Source organism: Macrobrachium nipponense, chromosome 11 (genome assembly GCF_015104395.2).
Source record: "Macrobrachium nipponense isolate FS-2020 chromosome 11, ASM1510439v2, whole genome shotgun sequence".
In the NCBI taxonomy this organism is placed as follows: Eukaryota; Metazoa; Arthropoda; class Malacostraca; order Decapoda; family Palaemonidae; genus Macrobrachium; species Macrobrachium nipponense.
In genome coordinates, this window is record NC_061087.1 from 14,530,859 (window position 1) to 14,555,790 (window position 24,932).

At 36.9% G+C, this 24,932-nt stretch overlaps 1 protein-coding gene and 1 long non-coding RNA gene across 3 annotated transcripts; one reads left to right on the plus strand and one right to left on the minus strand.

The window, feature by feature from the left end:
• Positions 1–4,483: 4,483 nt before the first annotated feature.
• On the minus strand, positions 4,484–7,482 carry LOC135213235 (uncharacterized). The gene is made up of 3 exons (XM_064247246.1): positions 7,446–7,482; positions 5,393–5,667; positions 4,484–5,037 (listed from the first exon to the last, which is right to left on the minus strand). The coding sequence occupies exons 1-3, from the start codon at positions 7,480–7,482 to the stop codon at positions 4,693–4,695; spliced, it is 657 nt and encodes a 218-aa protein (XP_064103316.1). The 3' UTR covers positions 4,484–4,692.
• Positions 7,483–14,532: 7,050 nt separating this feature from the next.
• LOC135207761 (uncharacterized) lies at positions 14,533–19,547 on the plus strand. Of its 2 annotated transcripts, XR_010313091.1 has the most exons (4): positions 14,533–14,779; positions 16,687–16,798; positions 17,045–17,164; positions 18,514–19,547. It is a non-coding gene; the product is annotated as an uncharacterized LOC135207761 (long non-coding RNA). The 2 variants fall into 2 exon arrangements; XR_010313138.1 differs by lacking the exon at positions 16,687–16,798.
• The last annotated feature ends 5,385 nt before the right edge of the window (positions 19,548–24,932 follow it).

Sequence of the window (24,932 nt, forward strand, 5' to 3'; positions counted from 1 at the left end):
CGAAATTTTTATGATGTGTCGTAATTGGGGGAATTTCCACAAAGAAACCAAGGAGAATTTCTTTAATACCCTTCTGAATATATATATATATATATATATATATATATATATATATATAAGTCATATCACATTTCCGTGATTCATATACATATATCGAGCTACAATGTCCTTTAATATCTAATTCGCTCTACCTCGGAATTAATATATTTTCATATATGCTTAACCGAAGGGGAATTTTTTCTCGATAATAGATTTGCCTGGACCAGGGCGCGAACCTATGGATCCTTTCAAACCCAGGAACGTCAGTGAAGCTTTTACCTACTACACCACCGCGAGAGGTGGTGTAGTAGGTAAAAGCTTCACTGACGTTCCTGGGTTTGAAAGGATCCATAGGTTCGCGCCCTGGTCCAGGCAAATCTATTATCGAGAAAAAATTCCCCTTCGGTTAAGCATATATGAAAATATATTAATTCCGAGGTAGAGCGAATTAGATATTAAAGGACATTGTAGCTCGATATATATATATATATATATATATATATATATATATATATATATATGTGTGTGTGTGTGTGTGTGTGTGTCTTTGTCTGTGTGTATGTATGTATGTGTGTGTGTACATGGTATATCTGTACTGGAGAGCGGGTTATACTTTTGAGCGGATGTGACTTATCTATATATCAATGAATACTTGTTTTTTAATGTTGTTAAGGGTCGGATGAGTCCATCATTATACATAGTGCTTATTCAACCTCCTGTAAACTCTTAGTGGATCCTGAGTTAACTCCACGTTTACCATTCCAACACTGCGGTTATTATTATTATTATTATTATTATGTATTATTATTATTATTATTATTATTATTATTATTATTGCATAGCACACAAAAAGGTAAGGTGTAAAAACGGAATAAACATAACTATTAAGAATAAACATAACTATTAACGAATAAAAGTTCCTCTTTATCTTTATGTCGGCATAAGTCAATAGATGGAATGATAAGCCATAAATAAGGCTTAAGTTCTTGCTATCACAGTAAGGCAAGAGCGTTTGGTTCCTGTTACCAATGTTTGAAAATAAGGTACATGGCCACACCTGACTAATGACAGCCATGAAAAGTGAGAGGACCCAGTACCAAATAATATTGGTGTACACACTCAAATTAGGGCATTATCGTATGTAAGTGCTTTTGAATGTTTTAGGCAAACTGGTAAAGTAATACCTGTTTTGTAAAATTAATCATGTCCTGTTTTTGGGGCAAACTTTTCCTTCAAATTAGATTAAAATTTAGCGAATCGTTCTTAACCTTACGCTGATATTATGTAAGATACAAGACATATTTTCTGTACTAATTTGTTTGTTTAAGTGATTTCCGATGAAAGTACAAACAGTCTGCATCGCAATATATATAATAGAAGCCTCTTTAGTCGAGACAAAAGAACGAAAAATATCTTAAAACAAAAAATTCAATATGCAGAAATTGCAAGAAAGGACACCACAGCATTAATAATGACGAACACAAAACTAAATTCCCGTTAATTTCTGGTAAATATGAAATAGTACTGTAGATTAGGTTTATCAGTAAACGTTGAAGATCGAGAACAAGTCCTCTTAAGAGCGACATCCACCTCTTACTTCTCAGAAGCTGTGGAAGATAAGAAGTAACTTACGTAATCAGCTGATACTGTATCTTATGTATTTACACAGAAGAGTTAACACATTTCATAAGTCAGCGTTTTGTTTGGTTTCGTTCACCTTTTCAATTATGAAGACTAATTTAAGAAGGTTTTTGTACAGAGAACTCCCGAAACTCAGGTTTACCCTGTAATGTTATGAGGAAAATTCTTTCTTGATTGGAAAAGGGTGTGTTCTGTTATCTTAGCTGAAACGAACATTTATTCATTCTTACATTATGTCTTCTGAAAGTCGAAGTATTTTATGGAAATCATTTGAAATACTAAAAACTTGCTATGAACATTTTCATACATTTACAAAGAAGAGGTTAAAACAGAGCCAACAGAGGAAAGAGAAGGCAAAACAGATCAAAGTAAACAAATTGGAGTGAAGGAAAATAAAAAGAATAAATGTCCATGAGAAGAAATCACTCGAAAAATAAGTTAAGAGAACGTTAGTCAAAGTGACATTGAGGATAAAACCACTTTCTTCATATGATAAAGTTTAAAGACTGATAAGAGGTACGATAAGTCTTCTCACGATAATAATAATAATAATAATAATAATAATAATAATAATAATAATAATAATAATAATAATAATAATAATAATAATAATAATAATAATAAAAATAAAATAAAATAAAAGGCTAAAGTAGATCTATGCATCCCCATCACAGGATAATTTTATTTTTACTTTTTGTATCTTATCACAGTGATAGGGCTGCAAACTAGAATCACAATACTGGAAGACCTTTAAACACTCTGTTAATTGTATTTTGATATTCTCATGACCAACCATTGCAATTGCGAGATAGAATGGTATATAGTCTTTTTAGGTGATTGGAGAGACCAAAACCTTTTTCATCCATTGTGAAACTCATATGGCATATTCTTATTTTCTGACTGTTCTTATCTCATTAATAGTAGAGAAAAATAAGTCAAACGAATCAGACATAACACCAAAGACAAGCATGCAGTTATTTTATTTTAGCCTACCATTTTATAATTTAAGGGAATGCATTTTCTTTAAATACTTCTCAAAGAAAACGTATAATTTTAACTGGTATACTACCCTAAAATTACACCCGGGCCATATTTTACTGGATAAATTGATAAAACGGACATTTTCGTATTGATATCCAACAATACCTCTTACCAGAACAAACGAACATGTCAAGAGTGTTTAAATATGCGGATAAGGCGCGAAACGTCGTTCCGCCATGTTCTTACTGACAACACACATTAACAAGAAAATCGGTGGGTCCGTGGATATTCACTCGCTCCAAGTACTTTAACACGTAACCCAGGATAGACATTAGTCAAGAGCCAGCGTCCGTCGAAGCAACACCTCGAGACCTCTACTTTCCTCTCTAAGTAAGATTTTTCTCCCAAGTCACAAATGAAGGCCATCATTTCCGATTTTCGGGAAGGTGGTCCCGCTATGGTAGAGGCTGGCCATTCGGTATTTTACCCTATGTACTACGTAAGTAAATGAAAATAAAAATTGTGATAGTACCAAAGGAGTCATGCGCAGTATTATTTAGAATGAATTCAATCCTAAATATGAAATAAAAAGCGGGCGCCGGAATTTCAAATAACCAAAAATATTTCAGTTCTTTTAACATAGAGGCTAAACATGTATTGTTTTGTAACCGGTTTTCAGCGGGGATTCAACACATAACGAAAATCGAGAAAATGGTGCATTGTTTGAGTGAAATTACTGGAGATCAACCAGAGTATTTGGTTTACAGAGATTGGTTACATTACTCTGGAACTTTCCCAGCTTAAGGTGGTAAGTTTTGTTTCAAGCGATGGGAGTATAGGGAGGAATCTTTCAAAACTTCTTTTATATATATCTTTTTAAACATCTTCCTTAAGTTAAAGCTGGAGGTTCTTCGTTTTAAGCACTTTTCATTTATTGCTAACTGAAAAGTGCTCCAGAGGAGGCTTATCACGGCGTTGAATTGCAGCACTTAACGCAGGCGTGACTTGGGGACATAACCTATATCTGAGCTGAATACCGAGGGCCATAGTTCTCATATTAGTAAGGAAACTTCCATATAGGATAAGTTAGGCGACATTTTTTGCATTCATTTAAAAATGTGATAAATTCTAACAATTTTGGATAACTAAGAATTCCAAGCTTCGACATAACAGACATAATAGATAGTGAAACTGTGTTAAATGCTCCCTTGAATTCGTTAAAGACAAGGTAAATTATGATAACTTTTTATGAAATTATAAAAAAAGCATAATTGTTAGCAATATTTCATCTCGAACTGCATTCAATTGCTGAGGTTCATAGCATTACTCTGACTGTGCATTCGGCTCTGGAATGTGACTGTTCTTTCTGTTTAATTTAACGTTTTCCCCCTTTTGTTTAATATTTTTATACATATTCAATAAGCATGCCATTATAAAAAGTTCTCTTATTAATTAATGATTTTTCAGACGTAAAATTAACTGACTCCTGTTTTCTGCTTAAAAAATAATGAAATCGTTGGTTTCCTTATAATGTGAATTTAGCTTAAAAAAAGTTTTCTCTTTGATATATTTCCATAAATTATTAGGAGTTTCCGTACTACATAGACTAAATAAGTATGTATATGTGTGTGTATGTATTTGCACACACACACACACACACACTATATATATATATATATATATATATATATATATATATATATATATATATATATATATATATATATAATCTTCGAAATTAGGACAAGAAAAGTTCTCACTAAATCTTACATTTGTTTATTATCGGTCTGTATTAAATCGTATACATTTATTCATCATCGACCAACACAAAGAACATTAAAACAATGAGATCATTTTGACCCGATTTCCGAAAGATGAAACGTGACGAAAAATCAAGAGATAAAGAGAAAAAGATCCAAAATAAGAGCAATACAAGATTAAAGTAGCGGAGGGTTTTGAGTGACCTATGTACATTGATAACTTTGCTTACAACTAAACAAGTCAGGTGATGGATAACTGGCAATTCATGTTTCAATTAGGAGTTTGGTAAAGGGCCGAGGGTTTGTTGACATTGCCACCGTTGCCGTTTCTGTTGCCGTTTCTATTGCCGTTCCTCGGAGGGGCTCCGTAAGTCTCAGACGGGGCGCTGTACGACTCGGACGGGGCTCCGTACGACGCCGAAGGGGCGCCGCTCCCGTTGCCGTTGGTGCCAGAGGTGACTTTGCCGATGTCAGCGTTCAGCCCGAAGAACTGCTCGGCGGTGGAGCAGTCGAAGTTGAACCACCAGTCGCACACGAAGAACTGTTGGTTGAAGACTGTGCCGTTGGGGCAAAGGAACGAGTCTTGCCTCCCGTCTTGTTGACAGATGTGGAAAACCTGGGAAGAAGCCAAAAGGGGACAGTGATAGATTTTCATTTCACCTGGATAAGTGGTGAGTCATTGAAACGCTAAATCTCTGTGTTTCATAATAGTTGCTAGAGATTGATTCCTAGGGAATCTGATCCTCATCAGGAACAGCAAAACAAGAGCTATAGTCAACATCTTTCATTTCATTGGGACGTTTCGGTTTCGACACACTAAGCCATTTTCGACCTAAAATAGAGGCAAAATACTATTGGTATAGTGAAAAAAATATAGAGGTCTATCATAACTTTTCTCTACATCCATGATGTAAAGATGAATGCGAGAGATAAAGATACTAAGATAAACCAGAAATCGTAATTATATCTACCTGGCAACGAGCTTCGTCGGCAACATCGGCATAGTATCCCGGCAGCTGACCGTCGCAAGTGAATCCCGTGTCGGGGATCGAGGCTAAAATTGGGTAATCCTCCCCAGGGACTCCTCCGCCGGGGATGGCTTCGGCCAAGGCTTCGAGGGGATCTTTGGCCGCTCCCCCATTGAAACCCAAATCATTGCGACCAGGACCCCCGAAAGGCGAAAACTGGTTTCCACCCTGGGGTTGGGCGTCCGGGTACGAGGCGTGGGAAACGTCAGCTAGAGTGCCTGTAAAAGCGAGACAAAGATGGTTTTAAACCTTTTCTTTGGTTGGTAAAAACACCGCCACCCCCCCCCCCCCACGGCCCCCGTGAAATTATACTGAAGAGTGTTTATGCACGAAAAACGAAAGTTGATGGGCAATAATTTTGCAGATTACAATTCACAGAGAGAGAGAAGAGAGAGAGAGAGAGAGAGAGAGAGAGAGAGGGCGGATGTGTGTAAAATAGTGAACGTTACTCCAGGTAATTCACCGAAAACCACCTCTCTAGTAAACCGTTAAATCTGTCCCTCTTGTCACTGCTTTTTGCTCTCTGCTTTTCTCACTCTTCACATTTTTAAACTAATTATCATTTTTCCTTATTTTCCTGTTTGATATCGTATGTATGTGAAATGACGAACTTCAAAATCAGGGCAGTTGGAGGAAAGCAAGAAATCTTCACCTCAAAACCAATTTTTCTGAAAAATTAATATCCTCGAATAATGTCTGTTGGCATGAATCTACCATGTTTCATTTAACTATTACCTCGATTTTGAGATTATCGGTAAACTCCAAAAAACGTATTACACCTACAGACAGACAGTCTGACCGACAAACGTCAGTCAAAATGTTGCATCCCTCTAAATTAGTAGGTAGCATGGCTTGTGACAAGGTGAAGCCTTGTATTCTTAGATACAGGACTTGCCCCGTAGGTGGTAGTGCAGCCAGGGCACCTCTCTCGGTTCACTGTATTCATTTTTTGGAGTTCTTTTCAACGTCCTTCAGGCAGCTGGTTGCAACCTCTTTAATTTCTTTTTTACCATACTTCCATTTTTATTATCTTTCGTCCATTTTACTTTCCACCCTCTCGCAACTGTGAGATTTTCCTCCTGTTACACCTTTCATTCCTACTGACTTGCTATTTCCTTTTTAGCGTTGAATGACCTAAATGGGCTAAATTTTATGTTCCATCCCGATAAAGGACTCGTGATATGATAAGGTACCTGCGACATGATAAAGGACTTGTGACATGTCAAAGGACGTGGCATGAAAAAGACTTGAGATATGAAAGTAGGTCTTACGATATAGTAAGGACTACGACAAATTAAAGGAATATTGGATATAAATTTAATACGAAAAGACATAGGATATGAAAGTACGAATTATGATATAAAAAAAAACAATGAAATATGGGAACAAGACTAGTCAAGTGATAGAATTTCGGAAAAATGATACTTTCTAAAAACTGTTAACGGATATAGAAAATATTAAAAGCACTATGGCTTTGATGTTAGGCTTCAGTTTTGAAAATGGTGTGGGAACTGCTATAGCAATCCTGGACTTTGTAAAATATACATAATTCAATTATGTATGTAGAAACAAAAAATAGGGCCTTGAGTATTTTTGCACTATATGAGAAGTAATACTAAAAATACTAGCTAATGATTGGTCTTAGACTTGTAAATCAGTATTTGTGGTCATATTGATTATGTAGTTCCTAAATAATGTGAGATCCGTGAAATGACAGGGAGAAAATGAAAATCATTTAACTATAAAAATTGTATTAGTTAAATCTGACAGAATTTGCAATACGTTTGATAACTAGGGAAAAGGCTTGAACTTGTAATACTTTGAAGTGGATTACTTGTGTAAATGGTACATGATACAAAAATGTCTGACTTGTGGAAGCGCAAATAAACCTTTAAATTAACTTAGAACTCAATAGCTGAAAGGGATCTACGACATCAAGTCAGTCTAGCAAAAGGATAAAGATGATAATTTTGCTATGCCTTTAACATCATCTTACCTATGACAACAGCAGCAATAAACGCGCGAGTAGCCATGATGGACGCGAGATACGAATAATTTCCTTCACCTAAGAGAACAAGTCTTAGCTGACTGTTGATAGATAGGATCACTGCACTGCGACGAACGAGTTATTATACAAAGTCACACGAGAAGGAAACAGACGAGGAAGAGGTTGGCGTATTTTCGTAGGTCTAAAGTCGACGATGCTCCGGAGACCTGTGGCGTCGAGGAATTCAATCCCTGTATATATACAGAGAGGAAAGAGAGGAAGGAGAGAGGCTGTGGAGAAAGACGCGTTCAAGGGGTCGTCGAAGGTCGTTTTTCCGCAGAAAACAAACGTGGAATATGAGGCCTATTAGGGCCGAGATGACGTCATGTATGGAGACATACCGGGCCCATACTGGAACAATGCACTGGTTTCGGAATGGCGAGGCGAAGTCTAACACGACTTTTATCTCTCTCCCTTTGCCTCGGCGGCCCATTCACGTAACGCCGCTGATAAAATAAGAAACACGTAACCTGCGAGCGGTACCTCGTTTTATTCCACAGTTTTCGACATTTAAAATTGCCAAACCTTAATATGCATACTTTTGCAATGTACTATTTACCTGTTTCAGTTCACCCTCACTGTTATTTCTACGATATGTGGTCTCGTCAAATGTACAGGGAACTTTATTCTTATTCCCAGGATGTTCGATCCCGCAAGGACTTACATCCAAAAGCAACAAATTTATCGCAAACAACAACGACAGAAAATATGAAAGTGGGGTCAAATATCAGTCCTTTCGAAAGTTTCCTTCTCTTTACTTAAAAACCTATTGTTTTAAGTGTAACTACTCATTAGTTCTTGTAGGAGTCTTCCCTGATGTTTTTTTTTTTTCTCCAGGAAGCGGAGCGTTTGACACAATGTATTACTTCAAGGAATGTTTTGTTTATGGGTAACGTTCTCGCATGAATACTTTCACGCACGTTGTTTGTTTGAAAGCAAAATGCACTGTTTGGATAGTAGTGAATATTCTCTCTCTCTTATCCCCCCCCCGCCGCCCCCCCCCCTCTCTCTCTCTCGCTCTTTGTTTTTCTTATACTTGTTTATAATGCAGCATATCCCTTGAAAACCGCCACCAAACGAGTTCGCGCTCCTTTGTTAAATTAAACGTCCCAATAATAATTATATTTGTAGCTAATTTAAATAGAACACAAATCCTTCAATGTCTTGAAACCTATATACCGAGATACCTGACGTGGGTGATGGTAACAGTCCATTTAACGATTTTTTTTTTCATTAGGACAGTCGTGTTAAGTGCTAAGTGAGTGTCCTTTACTTTAGGCTATTATGTTAAGAAAATGCACATGGATGATTTTTTAATCTTCTAAGAGAAGCAAGACTTTCACGGAAGAAAATTAACACGAAAATGTTTTTGTTTATTATATGTTTGTACACATCTGGATAATGACCATATAGACAAGACCGTTAGCATTAGTTTTTGAAGAAAGTTTTCCTAGCATAATAGGTATCCCGAATCTATCTTTATTGAAGTTGTAAATACTTCTTCAACTCTCGTTTCAGTTCGAAGTTAAGGGACTAACTGTGCAGAACAAAAACTTCATGTTGAATTATATATTTAGATACGTCTGTTACTAAGTTATTATTATTATTATTATTTATTTATTTATTTTTTTTTTTGCTCTATCACAGTCCTCCAATTCGACTGGGTGCTATTTATAGTGTGGGGTTCCGGGTTGCATCCTGCCTCCTTAGGAGTCCATCACTTTTCCTACTATGTGCGCCGTTTCTAGGATCACACTCTTCTGCATGAGTCCTGGAGCTACTTCAGCCTCTAGTTTTTCTAGATTCCTTTTCAGGGATCTTGGGATCGTGCCTAGTGCTCCTATGATTATGGGTACGATTTCCACTGGCATATCCCATATCCTTCTTATTTCTATTTTCAGATCTTGATATTTATCCATTTTTTCCCTCTCTTTCTCTTCAACTCTGGTGTCCCACGGTATTGCGACATCAATGAGTGATACTTTCTTCTTGACTTTGTCAATCAACGTCACGTCTGGTCTATTTGCACGTATCATCCTATCCGTTCTGATACCATAGTCCCAGAGGATCTTTGCCTGATCGTTTTCTATCACTCCCTCAGGTTGGTGCTCGTACCACTTATTACTGCAAGGTAGCTGATGTTTCTTGCACAGGCTCCAGTGGAGGGCTTTTGCCACTGAATCATGTCTCTTTTTGTACTGGTTCTGTGCAAGTGCCGGGCATTCGCTTGCTATGTGGTTTATGGTTTCATTTTTCGTATTGCACTTCCTACATATGGGAGAGATGTTATTTCCGTCTATCGTTCTTTGAACATATCTGGTTCTTAGGGCCCGATCTTGTGCTGCTGTTATCATTCCTTCAGTTTCCTTCTTTAGCTCTCCCCTCTGTAGCCATTGCCATGTGACATCGCTGGCTAGTTCTTTAGTCTGTCTCATGTATTGTCCATGCATTGGTTTGTTGTGCCAGTCCTCTATTCTGTCTGTCATTATCCTGTCTCTGTATATTTCTGGGTCTTCGTCTACTTTTATTAGTCCTTCTTCCCATGCACTCTTGAGCCACTCGTCTTCACTGGTTTTCACATATTGCCCCAGTGCTCTGTTTTCGATGTTGACGCAGTCCTCTATACTTAGTAGTCCTCTCCCTCCTTCCTTTCGTGTTATGTATAGTCTGTCCGTATTTGCTCTTGGGTGTAGTGCTTTGTGTATTGTCATATGTTTCCTGGTTTTCTTATCTATGCTGCGGAGTTCTGCCTTCGCCCATTCCACCATTCCTGCGCTGTATCTGATTACTGGCACTGCCCATGTGTTTATGGCTTTTATCATATTTCCGGCGTTGAGTTTTGACTTGAGTATCGCCTTGAGTCTCTGCATATATTCTTTCCTGATCGTGTCCTTCATCTCTTGGTGTTTTATATCCCCTTCTTCCATTATTCCCAGGTATTTGTATCCTGTCTCATCTATGTGTTTGATGTTGCTCCCATCTGGTAGCTTTATCCCTTCAGTTCTCGTTACTTTGCCTTTTTGTATGTTGACTAAGGCGCATTTTTCTATTCCAAACTCCATCCTGATGTCCCCAGATACAATCCTTACAGTCTGGAATAGGGTATCTATTTCCTTGATGCTCTTACCATACAGCTTGATGTCGTCCATGAACATCAGATGGTTGATTCTGTTGCCTCTTTTCTTGAGTTGGTACCCGGCATCCATCTTCTGTAGTACTTTTGTCATGGGAATCATGGCTACTACGAAGAGTAGTGGGGACAGTGAGTCGCCCTGGAAGATCCCTCTCCTGATATTAACCTCTGCTAGTCTTATTCCAGAGCTTGTAAGTATTGTATTCCAGTTGCGCATTGTATTTTTGAGGAAGCTGATAGTGTTTTCCTCTGCCCCATATTTTCAGGCATTCTATTAGCCATGTGTGTGGTATCATGTCGAAGGCTTTCTTATAGTCTATCCATGCCATGCTTAGGTTGGTTTTCCTTCTCCTACTGTTCTTCATTACCATTTTGTCTATCAGGAGCTGGTCTTTTGTGCCCCTACACTTCCTTCTGCAGCCTTTCTGTTGGTGGGGGATGGTGTTTGTCTCCTCTAGGTAATTGTATAGCCTTTCACTGATGATACCTGTTAGTAACTTCCACATTATTGGTTGGCAAGTGATAAGCCTGTAGTTACTAGCTATATTTCCCTTGCTCTTGTCTTTTTGTACTGAGGATGTTCTTCCTGTGGTCATCCATTTGGGTGCTTGGTGATTTGAGATACAATTCTGGAGTTGGAGTTGTTCTGCTATTCGTGGGTGTAGGGCCTTGAAGTTTTTGAGCCAGTATCCATGGATGTCTGACTGTGTCTGTCGTGATCTCTGTGAATCTTTGTTTTATTCTTCCGGTTTCTTCTCCCTTGACTTCCTGGAGCCATGTTGCATGTTTGTTGTGTGATACCAGATTGCTCCATATGTTTTCCCAGAGTCTCTTACTTGGTTCGGCTTCAGGAATTTCTTGGTGGTTGTCTTCCCCTCTTAGTTGGCTGTATAGTCTTTTCTGGTTGGTTCCGAATAGTTTGTTCTGTTGGTATCCCTTATTCCTGTTCATGTACCGTTGGATCTTATGTGCTTTGGCCTTAAGCCTCTATTTTACATCTTCTATTGTATTGTTTAATCACCTCTCTTGTACTTTGTATTTCTCGTTGAGTTCCTCCCTTGTTTTCTTGCTTCTTAGCCTTTTTTCTGCCATCTCTTTCAGTTTACTCAAGTCATGTGGAACAAGCCCACAGGGGCTATTGACTTTAAATTCAATTTTCCAAAGAATATGGCGTTCATTAAGGAGAAGTAAGAGGAAGTAAAGGAAAATACAATGAGAGTTTAATAATAGTTTTATAAGATTACCTTAATAAAATTACAATTTTGTAAAATACATACTCCAATCACAAAACGCAACGACTTAATGCCCTTCACTCTTATTGACGCCACCGTTACCTGAACATCTCGCAAATCATTACGAACGACGCGGGCAGAGTTTCAGTGAATGACTTCAAGAACAGGAAAATTGTTGGTGAGGTCACGTGACTCAAGTAGGTACCAATATTATTTTAAATTCAACAGGACTCCCAATTGCTCTTACATCCATTAGATGATGCAGTGATATGATTTTGTTTCCAGCAACTCCCTCTGTCATGGTTTTTATTCTTACGCTTGTGGTGCTTACTTTAAAGTGGTTTGTATTTATGCGTTCGTATCTTAATTACTTTTTAGCTTGAAGATGTCAACAAGATTTCTATCGCATTGTGCGATTTGTTGCTGCACACACAGTGGATTCGTTTTCTGCACTGCGGCTATGAGGTCGATTTTTTTTTTTTTTTATATGACGCCACGCACAGGTGCCTCCTGCAAAATCAGACAATATTCGCTAAGTGTTTACTCAGTCTAGAGTGAACAGTATGGTTACCATAATGGATAAGAGAATGGACGTATTGTGTCTTGATAGAGCTTATTGAAGGAAGGAAAAGAAGAGACTGTACCGAAATCATTGGGCGCACCCCTTGAATTCACAGTCAGAGACATTTGGCGTATTTGCCACGCTATCTGAGGATCCAAAATGGGACGATAACAGGTTTTCCAATGACTTCCGTATGTCTCAGGCATCATTCGAAGAACTGCTACAGCGGTGGTGTGATAAGCTGCTGAAGCAAAGTACGACATTCAGAGACTCCATTTCACCTTCATAAATACTAGAAGTTACCACCAGGAAGACTTCCACATCAAACCTATATGTATTTTTCACGAGCATTTCATATATGTGCAGTTATACACATGTTGAACAGGGTAATAACTGAAACTGCCTGATTTAACCATAAAAATTTCATGAAACAATAGTAAATCACGTGATTATCAGTATTACACTTCTGCGTCTACGAGTGCGTTGTTAAACAGTTGTTTAATCTACAAAATCTGAAAGGATGAGAGTAAATTACTGAGACCAATAGAAGACAGTGTTGTGAAATCTAGATTATTGTTGTAATAATAATTTGTCAGCTCTGGAAGCAGTGAGTTTGATGGGATTCTATTGCCTATTTGCCCTCTTCGATCCTGTCTTGTTCTGTACGCTTCTAGGTGTGCATGAAATCGCAAAATACGAAGAGATTTAACCTCACTACTGATGTTACTGCCATTTTTCTTGTTGAAGGCAGCAGCATAAAGGCCTGACACAGATGGATCACTTCATTTATATGTAAAATGGTTAAAGGAAATTTATCTGGGTCCCATGGTCATCGTAATCTCGTAGGAAATTAAATTTATGATTCATGTTCTGGCAATTTAATGATACAGTTTCTGACTTGATATACAAAGAATAATGGAATAATTTGCCGTCGTCGCTGCAAATCGTTACTATACTGTATAAATGAAGAGGGAGATTTTAAGAGAGAGAGAGAGAGAGAGAGAGAGAGAGAGAGAGAGAGAGAATACCTTTCGCCTCGCATAGGTATTATGCGATCGGTTCACTTTTCTTAAGAGCAGGTCATTTACACTTTTCTGCAATATGTGTGCCTTACTTAAGCAATGTTTGCGAATGTAATTAAAACATTGATTTATAAACGACAGTAGTAAACTTCGTGAACCAAGAATGTATTTATTAGCAAGAGGAAAATTCACATTAATCGCGTCATTAAAGGTATTCCTGGTAATGCAACACCGAACTGAAAAGTGACGTTAGGTGAAATAGGGTAACATGCTCCAAATCGTGCACACAGTAATTTTAAGTATCTGAAATGTAAATAAGTAAGGGCAAAATCTGTCAAGGAAATGTCAACAACAATGCAGCAAGAACCTGTCTTAGATATAAGACTGAACTGAATGGGCGATGAATCAGACTTACTTCCAACAGTCTTTTCTTAGAAACTTATGTAACTGAGAGAAACTCTCTCTCTCTCTCTCTCTCTCTCACGCATGTCTACCACACACACTTACGCACCTGTATTGGCGTACATTAGCTAGAGAGCTGTCTCTCTCGTTCTCTCTTTCACACACACACAAACACACATACGTATGTACAAACCATTTGCATTTTCCTACAGAATTTCTTAACTATAAACTTATTTATTTATAGAGATATTTTGTAGGAAACGAGTAATGAAAGGATTTGTATTTTATTTCTTTTTTTCGTCATAATGATGAATGATATAAGTCACGTAACCAGCAATATTTTGTCTGAGGAAACCTAATGCCAAAATGAAACAGGAAGGAAACTATGAAAAATATACGCAGAACACCATTGAAGATGTTACTCCTCTTTTTACTAAAAAAAAAAAAGAATAAAAAATATATTTTGTCTGAAGAAACCTTATGCCAACATGAAGCAGGAAAGAAACTATGAAAAATATACGTAGAACACCATTGAAGATGTTACTCTTCTTTTTACTAAAAAAAAAAGAAGAATAAAAAAAAATTGCCAGTTTCGAGGTAGTTTTTGAACGTCCTTGGCTACTGACTTGTTCTTCGTACTAAGTTGTCCATGGGAGAATGGGGGAGGGAGGACAATAGTAAGAACGGCCGGGCTGTGTCTGTGTGTCATCAATTTTAATATCGCCGTGTCGTCAGGCAGTGTCTCGGTTTCTATTTCTAAAATTCTAAGTCCAATTTTCATGAGCACTGTGACTGTTAGGGTTTGTTTAGTAATTAGTGTTGTATTCGGAGATGACTTTGAGGAGATTGGTCTGTTATTAGATAACCTTGGAAATCTAAAGTATTTTTGACTTTGGTCGTTAAAGCCAATTTACGGACAGCTTTTATGTAAGGTAAATGATACTGTTTCTTGTATCTTCTGTGTCATATAAAATCTAATCGGTTCTTTTGAGATTTATAATTTCCTGTAGATGTATCCATTTTCTTTGATTATTTAGTTAGTTTTTAAGCTGACTTTACGTTCAGCGGTGTTTCATGACTTGACTGTGTAAAAATGCCATTACTTTTGAATTTTAGTTTATTTCTATTATCGCGTTATCAGGTTTTAATGCCAGAAGGCAATACCTTCCATTATGCTTTAATGTTCTTAACTATTTTTTTCGTAATGTCTACTACATAAGGAAACATATGCCGACACGTAACACAACAACTCGGTTTTGTTTTTAAGACTACTGTGCCAGTTGCTAGTTATCGACTCTGAAGAGACTGTTGTTGTACACTAACAGTTTCATGAAAGTTTAGATGGCCTATTATCTATTAAACTTATTTAGAAAAACTGTACTGAAGTAGTCCTATTTCTCTCAACTATGAAGTTTCAACCGTACGGTTAGTTTTCTCTTCGTCTTTTGGATGTATTTTAAGTTTGTTAGGCACCTTGTCACTACGTATTGTAGTACTATTAATCCTTAATATATTGTTGGGCAATATATTTTTTCACTTAGGCGCTTTATCATAGTTTTGAAATATTAGTAATCCATCTATATTACTATTCCGCGGCGCTCGACTATGGCAGTTTTTTTTCTATGCAGTTTTATCTCCTGAAGAAGTATTTTGTCATATTTATTCGGACGACTGTAACCCTCAAGGGCTCTTACTAAAAACGGCGAAGTAAATTTTGACCCCCGAATTCCTGGTGCCTTTCGTATTCGCGGGGGTATTATTACAGTTTCAACCATTATGGGAAATCTATTATATTAATATTTTTCCCGAGTAAAGCACGTGATAACAAAACACTTCTTCTCTATACATTATTGTCGCTAATGCATAGTAACAGAAAAAAAAATATAAAGTTTTTACCTAGAATTTTTCCTTAGTCGGGAGAGGTGTTTCCTCTACGGTAATGTTTACTTTTAATGAGCCCTCTTAACTTACTTTCTTACGCAAACAAAAGCAGTTCCAGTTACTCATTATTGGCTGAGAGGTGTGACATCGTTATGACGTCATGGGTTTCATAACCAATTACGAACGACTTTAGTCGAAAACTTAAGTTTCACTAGCATTTCAGCTGAGTAAAAGAAAGTTACCTGTCCAGTGTCCACTGGTATCCATGTTTGACTGAATACTCGAATAATGAAGCAAAAAACGGCATTTTGTCTTCCTGTACCTATGGCAGAGGCAGTGGCTGGCCCTTCTGGCATTAATTTTGACAGACCTTCGATTTCCTACCGATTGTTTGCAGTGCAATGTGGGTTACGGTGATTTTTATCATTATTTGTCTAGTGGTGGTAAAGAAGTTGATTGAATATGCTCAGACATAATTTCATTCTAAAGCAAAAAAACTGTTGTGGAGCTACTAGCCTAGTATTTGTCGGATCGACTTCAACAGGAACGCCTTCAGATGTGATCTGCCACGGTAAGTAGCCTTACTGTAAACCCTGTGGCTAGCGCGCGCAGCGCAACATTACCTCTTGCCGTACATGCCGTGCTTGCCAAGAATCTTTAAATATGCGGATAAGGCGCGTAGCGCCGTTCCGCCACGGCCTTACTGACAGCACACACAAATCGCCGCCATATGGCTTTTGGTGTTCTTCCGCCGATTTCGGTCGGCGGTCGATTGGGCCCGCGAATCTGTAGGTGCTCCATGGATAGGTTTAGGTAGGTATAGGGATTTTTCTGGAAAAAATAGTTTTAACTCAAATTACATTGTAAATCTCTAAATCGGATGGTTTGCAGTCAAAATAAATGTTAAATCCGTTGGAACTACATTATTTCTGATGCAACAAATATATTTTTATTCCAGTTTTCCCATAATGGTTGAAACTGTAATTTTACCTTCGCGGGGACGAACGATGCGGTCATGCGGAATGCTTGTATAGAAATAACCCTGTATTGTTAGGACTGCCAAGAAGTTTGTAAGTTTTGTATTATCATTATTTTTAACTTATTAACCCTGAACTATACGTCTTTTGTTTTAGCATTTCGGCCTTCAGCGTTTGAACTATTTCTAAAGTTTTATTATTCATCAGTATCTAAGAGTTAACTTTTTGGCAATTAAGTATACTATATCATAATTTTCCTAAATGCATTAGATTTCAGTATTTAGGTTTTGTTTACGCTGTATATCTTGGAATTGTACTAAATACGAACATTTTTTTCAGGTATGTGCACACTTGAGAACAGTGAATGATGGGTAGTTTAGACGCGAGGACTACTTTCCACTTTTGACTTATTGGGCTGAAGTTATCAGAAGATTTATCCATACTTTTCTTAAGTCTATGGTGAGTCTTTTTTTTATTTAATTTTTTCTCTTCCCTCCACCCCTACTGGGGTGCTGGTGGTACCTCTGTAGGGGTGGGGGTACTGTCATGAACTTGCACAGGAGGCCAAAAGGCCTCCTGTGAAAGTTCATGAGAGCTTACTTTTTTTTTTTTTAATTCAAATTTTCTTGCCTAAACTTAATTAAAATTTTCTTTCGGGTGGATTTACTTAAAAGGTAAAAATCCGTAAGATTTTTCTTTGAATATAGATTAGATACGGTTTGATATTAAAAAAAAACTGGCAATCCTGGATACTGGTTGACAGCAATATCCACTATACTAGGGCCATTGAAGCTGTCATTTAGGATATGTAAGTTTTAGGTTCTGTTAATTTTATCGATGGAGTGTAAAGGTTGAGGGTTGCAAGTTGAGGACGCCTTAAACTGGTTAAATATAATAAGCTATTCTAATTTACAGCAGTATTAATGATAGTTCGTATTCACCTGCAGGTTATTTTTTGTTAAATACGCAAATCGCACTGTAATTTATAATGGTTCTCGCTAAGAATTAAGCCAGAATGTTTTTTAAACACAGACCGGGCATTGGTAATCTCAAGTCTTGAAGATTTTAAGTTTAGTTAAAAAATTTGATTTTCTTGTTACACTTTTATTAGCTTGGTTATAAATTTATTAGCTTAACAAATTTTGCAATTGTATTGGACATACTTTAATACGGTGGTCATAAGGGACGAAAATAGGATCATTAAAATATTTAAATCCATAGTCATGGGAATGTAAAGTTTTGAAACTAATACTTTTTATTTTTAGTTTTTTCATTCCTTTCCTTAGAGACTGGTTAGGTTGGGAGTTATTTGATCCACTGTGTTAATCTTGCAAGTATTGTTAATCTCGCAATGATATACTTGCTACGCAAGAATATTAAATTTGAGTTTTTTTGCATAGCACTTAATTAAATTTTCCAATGATCCTTTAGTAAAAGTAGGATACTAGCTAGTTTTTGTTGCCTCTTACTGTTAATTTCTTGCTTGATAATGTTTTACAAAGTTATTTTTTCTTAATCTTGAGTTCAGTGTTTATACTTACCTTTTTAAAGAGCTTCATCTTTTTTTATCACTTTACAGTAAAACTAATCCTTTTTGTATTTATATTTTAAAAACTTCTAAGTAACTGAATCAAATTTTAAGTTATATCTCCATTTTGGAACTATTTTTGCTAATTCATTGGAATACTTTTAATATAATAGACTAGTATTAACTTTCGGTTCTGAACTACATAATAGAATTTTTTAAATTTTGTAAAGGTGTTGAAAGAAATGTTGCCTCCGTAATTAGTTAATATTCCTATTTATAGGTAACTGTGCTTGAAAGAATGACTAGGACCCAGATTTGAAAGCAATGGATATGGTGGACTTCGGCTGCAAGAGCTAAAAGAAGTTAAATGGCAGATTTTAAGATGTTAAACACAGTAATTCAAGATTAAGCCATTCTTTATGGAATACTATATTCGTTAAAGCCTTGTAGTAACTCGCTAGCCCATTTTTTGTTAATTTTTGGTTATTTTCATTTAATGGTAAGTTTCTTTAGTACCTATACTAGTGTTCTTAGATTCTAAGGTTTACAGCGATTCCTATCCTAATTTTTTGTGGCTCGAGAAGTTTCAAGGTTTATTCCTGTAAGGATATCTTGATATGCGAGACATAAGGTCACCAGCCGTTTTTATGAAGAATTCCTAAATTTTTGTCCTGGAAGGTCCTTTCAGTAAGGAAGATTTCGTGAAATTGTGAAATTTAGAATTTGTTTAATTTGAAGTTTGTTTCCAGCCATGAGGTTTTTGGCTTATGAGATTTTGTCTAGTCAAACTGATTAGTGGATTCGCAGCCTTTGTACTTGGGGGTTCTGGTTTTGTTTTTTTAGGGCTTTAGGTTTGTATTTCCCTCTTAACAATTAATTCAGTGCACCTGCGAGGATTTCCTCTTGTTACACCTTTCAAAGCTTTCACTGTCAATTTGTTGCAGCGCTGAATGACCTCATTGGTCCCAGTGCTTGGCCTTTGGCATAAATTTTAGTAATTTCAGGTTTGTATGTAAGTTTTCTGGCTTAATGTTCATTGCTTAAGAGGTTAAAAGTTGCCAGGGTTTAAAGTTCTTGATTCATATGTCTGGCTAGTAAGAATTAAGAGGGTTCGGTTTAAGGGTTACTTTTTAGAAAGTTGGTGGTGGTGGACTGGCAGGTTTTAAAAAAAATCTTACTCTTACGTAGGTTTTTGTTAGTGTTTTTGCTGAAGCAGAGATTTTAAAGTTGATTCATGAAAAAATTTATTTCTGCAAAATTTGTAATTAAAACCGCTTTTGAATTTGTAAATTTTTCAATAAAGAACAAAAGTTTTGAAGTTTTTTGAATTTGCCCAACGCATGTTTTTTTAAACCCACGTTGCAATTAGTGTTTCTATTCATTTTAGTTGGTTAATGAATAAAGAAGAGTTTGAGAGTTTGAGAGTTTGAGAGTTTGAGAGTTTGAGAGTTTGAGAGTTTGAGAGTTTGAGAGTTTGAGAGTTTAAATTGCAATTAGTTTATTTCTAAATCATTGAGAAGGAAATTTGAAGAACATTATTTGGAAATAAGAATGGCACTATGGGGAAATAACGTTGAGTAAAGACTTTTATTTCATGCTGGAACTGATACTTAAGGGTGATTTTTAAAGAGTAAAGTTTATCCTTAAAGAGAACATTAGAAATAACATTGGATGGCGTTGACGGTTTTGAAGAATTTAAAATTCGTGTCCAATACGATTAAAAGACAAACATAAATAACTCTTGAAAGGTGATTATTTTGACAGGCAAATTAAGCCCCAAAAATAAAACTGAGGCAACAATTCACGCATTTTTAACATCAATGCCTACTCGTAGGGTTTGACTACTTTTCTACCTAATCCTAGAATTAAATTTTTCTAGCTTTAAAAAGTCCATTTCTTAACTTTTGATATTCGGTTGATAACAATTGAAAATTTTAAATTTGAAGTATCCTCATAATAGTCTGACTACATGGATAAATATTACCATTATTCCTACGGATAACTACGTGGTGTAATGCTGGGTAAATGTCATAGAAATAACTAGATAAAATTACATAAAAGCAACTGTTTTTAAATGCAAGATCCAATGTTGAAGAATGGAACTTTTTCCTCCACCCCCCATTGTTTTACGGCACTAATAAAACTTAACTTCACAGCCTGCGTCATTCTCTGCTGCAGGCATCTCGGAGATACTCATTACCTCAGATTTTTACAGCCTCTTGAGTACATCCTCTAAATAACTTTTGACAGCAACTTGCCGATTAAAAGGTAATGGCGAATTGAACTCTTTCAAACGCCTGTCGGTGAAAGCTAATGGCGCCCTTAACCAGATATGACTGAGTTTTTATGTCTGAGAGCTTTGGATGTCTGAACGTTTTGGTTGGCGATATGTCTCTGATCCTCGCCGTAAATTTGGTGACCTGTGACCTGTCATTAGCACTACGAGAGGTTTAAGAGAAATGATAGCGCCTCAGTGGCGTGATCGGTATGGTCTTGACCTGCCACCTCGGTGGCCGCGAGTTCGATTCTCGGACATACCATTGAGGTGTTAAAGGTGCGTCCACACGGTCGAATAATGTCCAACGGACAAATATTATTACCAATTAACAATTGTCTGCCGGTCTTCGCCTTGTGAGCAGAGTAAAAGCAGGGGTAGAAAACCTCATCTGGTACCACTGCTTGTTGCCAGATCTAATTCCATCGTTTCAACGCTTATGACGTCACCCTGCTTCGCCTATGCTATGGTAACAATGTTTGTCCGTCGGACATTGTTCGACCGTGTGGAAAGCACCTTTAGAGATCTGTATTTCTGGTGATAGCTCGCTCTCGACGTGGTTAGGAAGTCGCGTAAAGCCGTTGGTCCCGTTGCTGAAATAACCACTGGTTCCGTGCAACGTAAAAACTCCATACAAAACAAACATTCTCGGATACTACCTCCTGACTGATTTTGCCGGCAATAGTTGCAACATAGATATAATGGGGTATAAAGTGTCATGCAGTTTGGGGAATTATGCCATATCAGTTTTATTCAGCTGGTGGAAATAGTCGTTTACCGAGGACAAACTGTGTGATGATAGATATGACGACATACTCATTTTACTCGTTCGTATTTAAAAAAAATATCCGCTTTGGGTTCCGGTGCATAGTTACTGAAAGACTCCTTTGAGCACAGCTGATCATGCTGCGTGCGCAAATAGGTCTCATTATCCAGATCGAATGTCTCATTGTCACCCTTTCAAATCAACGACCATTTTACCGAGACTATTGGCTTTATAGCATTAGCAATATCTATAGAGACAGGTATTTGCCATACTTACTGTTACTATGTGAAATACCCCCAGGTTTTTTTTCTAATTTTGGATACTAAGGTTTTAATTTTCATGAAATAAGATAACTTGAGTGTTATTTTCATTAACTTTTGTCCAAGGGAAGTAAAAAATGTTAGAAATCAGTGATGCGTAAGAGCCAAGAAACTTTTTAACGTTTAACGTGATGGTCAGAACTCTTTTGTCATGAATACTTTATTCTTTTATGGAATTTGTGATGAAGGCAGAGTATTTTTTTACTTGAAATTAATTCTAAATTTCTGTTCATGGGACACGCTAGTATGGTCATGATTATATATCAATAAAATTATGCTTATGGAAATTTGAATATTCCAGTTGCTTATTTAAACCTTGCCTACCTCGCTTCATCAAACAGGGCATGGCAGACATGACTTGAACTCACTTTACATCAGTTTCTTATAGAGGCGCTGTAAGCTTTAAAAAATAGTTTTTACTTCTGTTACGAAATCAATGTAAAAAAAAAAACTGTTCCTGAGTTAATATTTTCCATTCCTGTAAGAGCTGTCAAATTCAAAAGTACCCCTACATTCACTAGCCACTCATCAGCTAAAGTAGCTAAAATGAAACTCGGCACTTTACTAAACTAGGAAGTAATGAACAATCGATTGTCGACGAACTATTGAATCTGACTAAATTTTCTTGGTTTTAGCGAAGAATTCTCTGTACACGTTTCCAAATACGTGATTTGATAAAGTCTTGTCAAAGACTTTAATAATTATTATTATTTTTTAAAATTTCAATTCGACTGCCAGAGCTTTGAATTGGTCAGTCTAGTTGTAAATAAAAACCAAATTGGAGAGACTGCGCATAAATATTCCCCAAGGTCTTTGATCTATTTTATGACTATGTTAAAATACGCAAGTTTTTTTCCCATCTTCCATAATGACAATATTAAACCTGCTTAATATGAACAAACAAATAAGAGAGAACAAAAACAAACGTGAGTATGAAACGTTCAAAAGATTCATAGGGGAGAGAGTTGCAACTCGGTACTAGTAACAGTGAAAGATTGGTTCAGTAAAAAGAGAGAAAAGAGAGAGAGAAGAGAGAAGACGAGAGAGAGAGAGAGAGAGAGATAGAGAGAGAGATAGTGCGCGCGTGCGTGTGAGCGCCCCCGCGCAGACCAGTCTCCCCCCCCCCCCCCCCCCCCGCGTCCCGAAAAGGATATATTACCTGCCATTGAAGATTTAAATATTGATGAAGGTGAGATAAGGCAATAAAATAGTTAAAGAATTATAAGGCACCAGGAGAGGAGGGTTTATTCCCAGAAATGTTTAAAGTGGAGGAAGATAGATAATTATTTGTCTTGCAGATATTATTCAATGAGATACGGGTGACGGGGATAATACCATTAGGAGGCTGGAAGAATGGTGTGAGCATTAAAGTTCCAAAGGAAGGAGATCTGAGTAGGTGTGGTAATTGTAGGGGAATCACTTTGTCACCTGTATGTAGCCTTGAAAATAGGTTTGAGGCAGTGTTTGATGGTACTCTGAGGGAACTCCTTTAGATTCTTATTTTGTTGATTTTAGAAGGCCTTTGATAGTATTTCGAGTCGGACTATGGGAAAACCATGAGGAATTATGTAATACCGAAACGTTTAGTGAAGGCACTTCTTGTGAAGCGATAGTTGACGGGTAATTGAGTGATACATTTTAAGTTAAGTCTGGTGTCGTTCAGGGTGGCATTCTGTCTCCTCTGTTGTTTGTATTGGTCTAAGATTGCGTTAGGTGCGTCCACACGGTCGAACAATGTCCGACGGACAAACATTGTTACCAATTAACAATTGTCTGCCGGTCTTTGCCTTGTGAGCAGAGTACAAGCAATGGTATACAACCTCATCTGGTACCACGTTTGTTGCCAGATCTACTTCCATCGCTTCAATGCTTATGACGTCATCCTGCTTCGCCCATAATATGGTAACAATGTTTGTCCGTCGGACATTCTTCGACCGTGTGGACGCACCTTTATTAGAAGGCTTAAAAGGGAAACGGATGCAGGTATACTCTGGGGCGAAAATGGGAAACTTCTTGACTTGCGAGGGACCAGAAAAGCTGCAGTGTTGTATTGTCTAGTGAGTGAAGGTCGAAAGGTTGGTTTGGTTGTTAATAGTGGAAAATCTGAAATCATGAATATGAGTATTGAAAACACGTAGGATTATCTAATTGACGGCATGGTTGTGAAGCAAGTGGATAAGTTGAAATATTTTGGTCTTATTTAGATAAGGATAGTTATCTGAGCACAGAATTCATGAAGAGATTAAAAGAGTTAATCAGGCAATGGGAATGCTTACAAATATATTTAGAATAATAGCAATTTTCTGTGCATACAAAAATCAAAATTTATAAGGTAATGGTTAAGAGTATTTTATTTTGATTTATGGCCTTGAGTGATGGTACAATTAAGTGACTTTTGATGATAAATTCTGAGCATTTGAAAATAAGGCGCTCAGAAGAATATTAGGAATTAATTAAAGGGATAGGTTATCAAATACCAGAATTAGAGAAGTAATAGGAGTGCAGCCGGTGGATAATTATCAGTTCTCACCCTGGAAGTGGTTAGGCCATGTGTGTAGAAGACAGGGAATAATACGAAATACACTGGGTTGGGTCGCCCTTGGTAGAAGAGGTAAGGGAGGCCAAAGGAGATGTGGTTGAGGACAATGAGGTGGGAAGATGGAGATGAGTGTTGGGGAGATCTTGAGGAGTTAGACCAGGACAGAATGTGGTAGCATGAGGTCTTAGGCATACACGTGGGTGCCACAGGAAATGATTAATTGTTATATATATATATATATATATATTATATATATATATACTTTAAATTAATTTGGATCACTTACACAATTGTTCTGGGTTTTAATGTAATTAATACCAGGACTTCATTTAATCAGGATAGTGTCTAACAGAGAAATTTATTAAAACAGTTGCAAGCTTTCCAGAGTTATCTGCCTTCATCGCCTGATAGCTAGACGATATGTATATATATATATATATATATATATATTATATTAATAAGATTATATATGATATATATATATATATATATATATATATATATATATCCATATATATATATATATATCTATATATATGACTGGTAAAAATGTTCTGTAACAACAGAATTCCATCTAATAAAAGGAGCCCATAAAAACACCAAAATATAGAGAGGAAAGTACTATATTTCAGAGACTGCTGTCTCTCTCTTCAGGTATATGAATGAGAAAAGTTTACAGAAAATGTGGTATTTATACCGAGAGATCCGTCCACAAGTAAGCCAATTTAGGTCACCCCCGCTGATAATCTTCCTTTAATCATCTTAAGCGTTGGTTGAATTATGTGCATCTAATAACGTA